Here is a 10012-nt window from a genome sequence, read left to right on the forward strand (position 1 = left end):
TCCTCCATCTGTGTCAGTTTGTCCCTCTGTCTGTTATTCTATCCCTTTCTTTGTATCTTCGTCAGTCTGTCCATATTAGTTTGTCTCTTTATCTGTCCTTTGGCCTGCATTAATCTGTCCCTCAGTCTCTGTCCACGTCCTATTTTCTATTATCTGTCGGTTTGTCCCTCTGTCTGTTAGGGCTGAACGATTAATTGCATTTGCGATAATCTCGCGATATTTTAAAACGCGATTCTCTAACCGCACTGGCTGCGATTTGACTGGTCACGTGACTTGGGAGCGAGCCGAGCCGAGGACAAGCGGAGCATACCCGAGCAGAAGGCAGGGAGGTGGAGAAGTGAAGTCAACACAGCGCACTTTAGGGCGTTTTCACACCAGCACTATTTGGTCCGGTTAAAATGAACTCTGGTCCGTTTGTAACTTTAGTGCGGTTCGATTGAGCAGGTGTAAAAACAGTAATCGCACTCAGGTGCGGATCAAAAGAACCGGACCGAGACCAGCTAGAGGAGGTGGTCTCGGTCTGGTACCAAACGAACTCTGGAGCGGTTCTCTTGTGGTGAGAACGTGATCCGGTCTCGATCGGATCCAGCTATTAAATATAAGCCATTTATTTGAGCTAAACTGCTGATAAAGCACAGTTTAAACTGATATATTAGCCAGATAACGCTAATTACCACAGCTGTGAACAAACACTGTGTCCATGCACGCGCTGCATTCACTGCTCTGTTTATTATGTATAAATCTGCGCTGCATGCAGAAACACTGTGTTTGAAAGTGCAGCGTTTCAGTGTTCAGTGTTAAAGCACAGATATTTGCGCTGGAACACAAAATCTTCTCGCTGTATTTACTTTTTTCGTATATTTATATTTAACGTACTCCCGTGTCAGACAGCTCTGACCAATCAGAGGACACAGGCTGCTCGCGTGGTTTATTGATGCGCATTTTGGTGCGTTTACATTTATGCCTGTGGGAAACCAGACCGAACAGAGCGAGAAAACGCTCCAAGTAAACGAACTCATTAGAAACGAACTACAGGTGTGAACACGCCCTTGTTGCACAATGGCTGCAGGCTCGAAGGAACACATCAGTTGTGTAGAATTACTTTGGCTTTAAAAAAGAAGATGCTGCTCAACGTCAGGTACTGTGCTAAACGTGCCTTGCTACTGTTGCTACGACGCGAGGTAACACTAGAAACCTTTTTCAGCATTTAAAAAAACACCACAAAGCCTCGTATGGTATTTGCAAGGCTAAAATGCCAACGACCAGTGCTGCATCTTCAAATACAGAAAATAACGAGTTGGTTAAAGCAGATTCTCTTTATGTTTTTTGCACTTTAATTTTTCATGATGTTACTAGCTGGAGAGCAGTAAGTTAAATTTTGTATATCTATTGTTTTTCCTAATTAAAAAAATGGTGAAAAGGAAAAGCATAGATTTTTTTGCTTTATTGTTATCTGTGCTTTAAATCTGACATTGTTTATTATTGAACAGATTGATTTATTGCTTCTGTTGTTGAAAAATACTTGAGAAGACAAAAAAAATCGCATTTTAAATCGCAATCGCAATTTATAGATAAAAAATTGCAATTAGATTATTTTCCAAAATCGTTCAGCCCTACTGTCTGTTATTCTGTCCCTCTCTTTGCATCTTCGTCAGTCTGTCCCTCTTTCTGTGCAGGCATCAGTCTGTCTATATCAGTCTCTTTATCTGTTCTTTCAGCTGTGTGTCTGTCCATCTGCCTGCATTAATATGTCCCTCTGTCTCTGTCCACATGTCTCGTTTTCTATATCTCTGTCTCTTAAGCTCTGTAATGTCCTTTCATCTACATCAATGTAATTAATCAGCTTGATCAGTGTGTCTGTGTCCACCTGTCTCTCTGTTATCTATCCTTCTGCATCAGTCTCTTCCTCTATCTTTGTTCACAGTCTTTTATTTTGTGCCTCTGTTTGCAACCTTGTCAATCTGTCTATGTTTGTCCCCTTTTCAATCATGCCTGCATTAATCTGTCTCTCTGTCTACATGTCTGTCTCAGTTTTTTTTTCTCCATCCCTTTAGCTCTGTAATCTGTCCCTTTATCCACATCAAAGTAATCAATCAGTTAGATCAATCTGTCTGTTTGCATCTGAGAATTTCTCTGTCTTTCCATCTGACGTTTCCTTTTCCTGTCTCTGTCCATCTGTCTCTCTCCACATCTCATTTTCTATATCTCCGTCCCTTTAGCTCTGTAATCTGTCCCTTTATCTACATCAATCAGGGTTTATACGGTCATGAAAAACCTGGAAAACTCATGGAATTTGAATATAGCAATTTCCAGGCCTGGATACAATTTTGAAAAATAAAAATACCCAGAAAGTTTTAGAAAAGTCATGGAAATTTGGTCTACAATTCTTTTTGTATCTAATTTGAGATTACAAATAACGTAAACTCAGAGTTAATTCAGTAATTTAGGTCTACAAAAAGGAGCTTTCAGGATCTGACTCACATTTTATTTTTAAGATTGTGTGTCAGGTTATTTTTAGACCTGCTATAATCAGTTTTAAATCTAGTTTTAGTTGATTTTTGGTTTTATTGTTCGTGTCTGCACTGATGTTTTACAAATCGTATGATCGTGAAAATGTATTGGTTAAAAAGGGTATGAACCCTGATCAATGTAATTAATCAGTTAGATCAATCTGTCTGTCTGCATCTGTGAGAATTTGTCCCTTTATTTGTCTGTCCTTCTCAATCAGTCTTTTCTTCCATCTGTGTTTGTCTTTCGATCTGTCCATCTATCACTCATTCTGTATCTCTGTCTTGCCCGAACCATTCATTTATATTCTTCCTTCATTAAAGCACCATCACAAATTCAAAACCAGCCTCTCACAAACACACACTAGAACCTTCTGGGGACGGTTCTGAAATCAGAACCGTGTGTGTGTGTAATATGGGGGATTATGGTAATAGGTGCTGTGGGGGAAATGAGAGTGATGAAGGCATTTCCCATCATCCTCCTCTCCATCAACAGCCTAATCCTCAACATCACCAAAAATAGACCCTCACTTTCCTTTCCTCTGTCTCTCTGTCCCTTTCGCAGAGTTTCTGTCCCTGTCCACATGTCCCTCTGTACCTCCAACTCTGTATGTCTGTCCATTTCACTTTGTTGATCAGTCCCTCTGTTTTTCTCTTTCTCTCCTTCCATTGTTTTTTCCTCTGTCTGCATCAGTCTGTCCCTCAAACTGCATCTTCATGTTCCTTTGTCTGTGTAAATCTGTCCTTTTAGCTGTGTTGGTCTTTCTCTCTGTATATCTGTTCTTTAATCTAAATTTGTCTTTGTGCCTTTGTCTTTCTCTTTTTTAGCTGTCCCTCTGTATATCTATTTTTAGTTTTTCCTTTGTTCCTCTCTTTTTTAGCCGTCCCAATGTCTATCTCTCTTTATAGCTGTACGTTTGTCTTTCTCCCCCTTTTTTTTAGCTATCACTGCTATCATTCTTTTTAGCTGTTAATCTATCCATCTTTGTCCTTTTAGCTGCCAGTCTGTTCCTATGTCTATCTCTTTTTAGCCATTTCATTGTCTTTCTCTCTTTTTAGCTGTTAATCTATATTTGTCCTTTTAGCTGTCAGTCTCTCCCTCTCTTTATTTTTAACTGTCCTATTGTCTCTTTCTTTTTATCTGTCCCATTGTCTTTCTCTTTTTAGTGGTCGATATATCTTTGTCCTTTCAGCTGTTAGTCTGTCCCTCTGTCTGTATCTCTGTCTCTTCGTCTGTTTAGTTTCTCTGTCTCTGTATCAACGTCAGTGGAACCTTCTATTTGTGTCTGTCTCTGTTTCATCATCTAGCTCAATCTGTCCCTTCATCCCCCTCTATCTGTCCCTATTTACTCCTCCATTCTCTTTAATATTCCCCTCCATCTGCACTGTTCTTCTGTTCCTCCGAAAACTATCAAAATACCTGAGTAGAATCACACAATAGCTGATAAATAATCAGTATTTGTTTGTAATTACCGTATGTGATGGTTGATTACTTACTGTTTCTTCCATCTGAGTGAAAAACAATAGTCTCATCAACCTGCCAGAGACAGCAGATGTTAATGAGGCATTTGGCTAAATTTCTCACTTTAAGAAATAATGATGCTGATTTAAGGGGTGTTGTCCCTGCGGTCGTTTAACAACTCGTTTTGTTCCGATTTAATTTCAGTTTAAAGACGTGTTACTCTGCAGCCCATCACTTTAGTCTGGTTTTAATTGTCATAAACAGATAGCAAATAAGTACACTCCACCTTCAGCGTCTTTCATAACAGTATATCATCATTTAAATTGACCTCATAATCACCCTTTGTTGTACATAATGAAGTTTCTCTCTCTCTCTTTCTCTCGCTCTCTCTCTCTGGAGGATTATATGCAGTGTTTCCGTATCAAATTACTAAATCTCTTTCCCTCCACACAGATCTGATTAAATCAGTCCTTATCTTAATCAGGAGATGTGTTATCTGTTCAGTGAGGCACGGCTGTGAAATTGCAGTCAGTCGGGAATCAGCAAGAGCACAAACTCTGAAGCCTGAAAACACTTCGTTACTTTTTCGTGTTTGTGGGTTTGTTGTATTCCTCTATATCCAGTACACACAGTTCAGCTACTGAGGAGCACAAAACCCCTTTATACCACACTGCTAAACATTATAACACACTGTAAGACGTTAAAACATCTTACAATATTATTTCACATCGAACCACAGTTCGTTTCGACCCCATAATATGATTGGAAAAGTGCTATCACCTAATGCCTGCAACCACTAGTGCCACCAGTGCCAATATTACATAACATATTTCTCAATACTTTCAATTTAAGGAGACTTTGTGTTGATTTAGGACTGTGGTTAGCATTATGCTAATCTGTATACATAAGCTTTCATTATTTTTAGCTGCATTAGCTTCATAGCTCCAGTGCTACAACAAAATAATTCACACTTTAGATTCTGAATTAAACCTGTGATACAATATCTTTTTTATTGGATAAAATACAAAAAAACAAGTGAACAATAAATTAAGCAATAATACACGTGAATGCTATGACATGTAATACTATTGGCGCTGTGGTCGTGGGCGCGAGGCTGCAGTTCAGTTATCGCCGTTTATTAAAAGATTTAGAGTTAAAGAGGAGGAGAAAATAGGATCTGTTTGTAGCTGCGCTGTTTGGTTTGTAAGCGCTGCATTGTTGCTAGGTTACCTGTACGTGGCGGAGTAATATATGGAGAGCTTCGGTTACAGTGCATTACCGGCTGATAATGGCACTCATAGAACCCCTCTCAGCCATTCAGATAGCAGGGTCGAAACTAACTGTGGTATAATAATAGGCATTATAAGATAAATTGATGCTACTGATTTAAACATAATGAGTCGATAATACAGCTTCATAAGCTATCTATGCGTACTTATAGTACTTATATATATTTATGTAATATAGGTGATCCTATGAACCGATTAGATCATATTTGTAAGTTATTGATTAGAGCAGCTCTGTGTAGGGCTGATTGTAGGGGCTCTTTGTTCTGCAGTTCCACATGTATGTGTAGAATGTATAAGACTAACATGCCTTGTGGAGGAAAGAAAAAAAGTAATTTTAATTTAACTAACCGAACACCGTATACTCCATCTTTTCAGCACCACTAACCTCATAAACCAGAAAATGCTACAAAACTACATTCAACAACCAAACCAACAAAATACAGCAGAGTATGTGCTGGCTGACTGAATGCATTTGGGTTAGGAGTGAGGAAACTGTATAAATGAGATTTTTATGTTTTTTCTGAGCTTTTCACACTAATCTCGCTGTCCAGTTTCCGTGTTGTTACAGCAGCAGCTGAAGGGAGGGTTTGTGGAAGTTGGTGGGAGGAGTGAACGTCAGCAGCGCCGCTCTTACATCAGCATAAACGGCCAATTCCTCTCCAAAGTGGCGCTAATAGAAAAGTGATTGAGTCCCTCTGCTGCAGTGATGATTAGGTCACACGCATAAATTAAATGTCAGAGGAGCTGCGGCCATCGCCAGCCTTTCAACTTTCTATTAGAAACACTCGTTACTCTCAGAGCCGCTGCTACACTTAACTCACACCCAGAGAGAGAGAGGGAATTGAAATGAACAGAGGAAAGAGACGTGAAGAAACGAGAAAGGGAGAGAAAAAAGGAAGACAAAAGAGAAAAAGAGAGGCGAGGTTAATTGGGAGAAAGGCAAAGTGTCTGCTCTCATTCACCTCACTCTGTCCTTAACTCCTCCACTAATCTTTTTCTCTCTTTGCTTCTTTCTCCTCCACTTCTCTTTTCTCTGTTCATTTTTATTCCTTCGCTCTTTTTGTTTCTCTAATGTTCTCTCTTCATTTTTTGGCTTTATCTCTCTTTTCTGTCTTTCATTTCCTTGTCTTCTCACTCTCAGTTCTACCTCTTCTTTCAAAATTTCCTTCGAGATAAATAAAGTATCTATCGGTCTTCTTTTCTCAGTTCAACACTCACTTTTCTTTACTCTTTTTCTCTCTCTTCTACCCCTTTTTTTGCAGTTAAACTCTTAGTTTTTTCTTTTCGTTTTCCCCTTTTTCTCCTGTTCCTATCTTATTTTAATTGAATGTTATTTGACTGTTCTGTTTTTCTTCTTCCTATTTCTTTTCAGTTCATTTATTTTTTACCCTCCCTATCTTTAGTCATTCTTCTATCTATCTTTTTGTGTTTTTTGTTCGCTCTCTCTCTCGCTCAGATTCAGTTCTAAAATGTGTGTCGGTTGTAATTGTAATCTGTAGTAATAAAACAAATTACAGTACTATTAAATAATGTTAATAATCTTAATATTCTCTCTCTCTCTCTCTCAGGATCTCCTCCAGCCAGCAGTACAGGAACTCTGCAGATTTATCTGATTGATGTGAATGATAACGCTCCGTCGTTAGTACCCCGCGAGGCTCAGATCTGCGAGAGAGCGAACGCTAACTTCATCAACATCACCGCCGCCGACGCAGACACTGACCCCAACGTCGGCCCCTTCGTCTTTGAACTGCCCCCTCATCCCATCGCCATCCGCAGGAACTGGACCATCACTCGCCTCAACGGTAGGAAACGCAACTTTCATCACACCTTCAGCTCAGCCGCCATCACACAAACTCAAATGTAGCCCTACAGAATTTCTTATTTAAACCAAAGTCATAAGCCCCATATTCTATATAAACCTTACTGTTGCCCAAAACTCAAACCCAGATAGATAGATAGATAGATAGATAGATAGATAGATAGATAGATAGATAGATAGATAGATAGAGATGGAGATGGAGAATGGAGGTAGTGCAGTTGAACACAATAGACAGTGAACACCAGTTGATGTGCATAATGTGAGGATAACTGATGTCAGCCAAACAGAAAGTGCAAATACACAGTTATATAATAATTTAAATTAAATTAAGCAGTGCAAAAGATACGTAAACAGTGCAAAAGATACGTAAACAGTAGATGAATTAACTAGTGAATGAACTACTAGTGCAAAATATGGTAGAACTATAAAAAGTGTTCTAGGCATCAGCAAGTCTGAGAGTGTGTCCATAGCTGGGGGTGTGTCCATGGTGTGGCCAGAGTGGCCGGAATGAAAAAGTTTCACAGAGTCTTTAGTTTGCTGTGCTGAGAGGAGTTGAACAGTCTTATGGCCTGAGGAACAAAAGACTTTCGGAGTCTGTCTGTGGAGCAGGACTGGGACAGCAGTCTGCCGCTGAATGAGCTCCTCTGCCTGGTGATGGTGCTGTGCAGAGGGTGGTGAACATTGTCCATGATGTTCAGCAGCTTACTGAGGGCTCTCCTCTCTGCCAGTGGTGTTAAGGACTCCAGCTCTAATCCCAGCACAGAACCAGCTTTCCTCACCAGCCTGTCCAGTCGTCCAGCATCCCTCTTGCTGATGCTGCCTCCCCAACACACAACAGTGTAAAAGAGGACGCTGGCTACCACAGACTGGTAGAACATCAGGAGGAGTTTCTGGCTAGCTAACTGCTAAAACCTAAGCTCATGCCCCCAAACTTACCAAAAACCCATCTATGAATCCCTAAAGTCATACACCCTTGCTAAATTTACAACGCCATAGATAAAACTCATCCAATCCGAAATCCCTGAATCCTTATATCCACTGCAAAATAAACAAAAAACATACATCCAAACTTTATCCATACATGATTGGGTATTTACAGATTCACTTCTCAGAACTATTTTGTAACGTATGCATATTTATATTTCTATGGCACATCAGTCACTTTTATAATCATTGCACTTTGCTCTGTTAATTAATTATTTAACGACCTTTAGCAACATCTATTGCACTGCTTCATTTACAGATAGATCTTTACCTTGTATAGTAAGTTTTTTATAGCTTTATATCTATAGCTGTAGTTTTGTAGTGTTTTCTGGTTTGTGAGGTTAGTGGTGACTGTAGTGCTGCTGTGCTAATAGCTACTCAATATGTGTGCTGAAAGATGGAGTATAGAGTATCCGGTTTGTTAAGTTGATCATTTTTGCATTCCTCCACAAGGCATGTTAGTCCTATACATTCTACACATACATGAGTCTGAGGCATAAAAGGCAAAAAAAAAAAAAAATATCCAGCTTCTCCTTCAGCTGCTGCTGTAACAACATGGAAACTATAAAGCGAGATTAGTGTGAAAAGCTCAGAAAAACCATAGAAATTGCACTGCTTCATTTACAGAGATTTTTATATATTTTCTTTTCTTCTGTGTTTAAAGTATCTATACATACATACTTTATATATTAATACAAATACCCAATCCTGAATTCCCTGACCATATTAATTTAAACCCCAAATCTTAAAAACGAAACACCCATCTAGGGCTGCAGCTATCGATTATTTTAGTAATCAAGTACTCTACTGAAAAAACTATTCAATTAACCGAGTAATCGGATAAAACATATTTGCTTGCCTAAAAACCAATTAAAAATACATGATAGAAAACAAGAAATTTAGCTCAGCTAACTTTAACATGTATTTATTGTTTATATTCTGAACACCACAGCGCTGAGTTTACTGATTACATAAAGCCTGTATTAAGTCTAGATCTAGAGCACTCCACAGGACTGTCGTTATGTTATTAAGGTACATTAATGTTAATCTCATTTATTTGTTATAAATTAAATTTACCTGCTTTCTCCACTCCAAAAACCAAATACACCCAGGCCTTGAATCATATCCTAACCCACCTCTCTCTCTCTCTTTTCAGGAGACTACGCGCGGCTGAGTTTGAGGATCCAGTTTCTGGAGTCCGGCGTGTACGAGGTACCCATCACCGTGTCGGACTCGGGGAACCCTCCTCTGTCCAACCGCTCCATCATAAAGGTGAAGGTGTGTCCCTGTGATGCACACGGAGACTGCACTGCGGTCGGCGCTGTGGCGGCTGCTGGACTGGGTACAGGAGCCATCATAGCCATCCTCATCTGCATCATCATACTGCTGAGTGAGTAACTCAATACTCAAGTACTCAATTCTACATAGATAATTCTTTCACTGGCTGGAATTGCAATTTAATCAGGGTCAATTATATAACAGGGGTCAGGGTTTAGTGTTTAGTATCCAAAGACTTAAACATAAAAGAAACATAGTTAACTGCTTATTATCAATTCAAATATAAAGTGTGTAAATCTGTAGAAACCTGTTTTTTATAACATAAAAATTAGGAATAACAGCTCTAGTTAAGTCAACACTAGGAGTGGTGCAATATGTCCCTAAAACAAAATCACCTTATTTCAGGGTTATTTTTTTGCAATAAATATATTCTTGCTGTTATGGAAAAGAAAAAAAGTGAAAAATATTGTATTATTTACGATTTTTTTGCTACTGCAACTAAATAAACATTAGTCTTGTATTAGTTATAAGAATTCAGCAGAAACCTAAAAAAAAAGAAAGGTTTAAACGTTTGTCTCTTTTGTAAAAAGTAACTTTCTTGCAAGTCTGATTTTGTATATAATAATAATCCAACAAAAATAACTGCTTTCAAGATATGGATTATTATTACTTA

At 38.8% G+C, this 10012-nt stretch overlaps 1 protein-coding gene across 3 annotated transcripts in view; it reads left to right on the forward strand.

Annotated features, from left to right (window-relative positions):
• LOC103042003 (cadherin-4) overlaps positions 1-10012 on the forward strand; it is a 626601-nt gene that overhangs the window by 606049 nt on the left and 10540 nt on the right. For all 3 annotated transcript variants that reach the window (XM_049463121.1, XM_049463120.1, XM_049463122.1), the window contains 2 exons: positions 6827-7060; positions 9218-9451. In XM_049463121.1, the coding sequence (XP_049319078.1) occupies positions 6827-7060; positions 9218-9451 (468 nt within the window). The remainder of the gene's footprint in view (positions 1-6826; positions 7061-9217; positions 9452-10012) is intronic.

Source organism: Astyanax mexicanus, chromosome 13 (genome assembly GCF_023375975.1).
Source record: "Astyanax mexicanus isolate ESR-SI-001 chromosome 13, AstMex3_surface, whole genome shotgun sequence".
NCBI lineage: Eukaryota > Metazoa > Chordata > Actinopteri > Characiformes > Acestrorhamphidae > Astyanax > Astyanax mexicanus.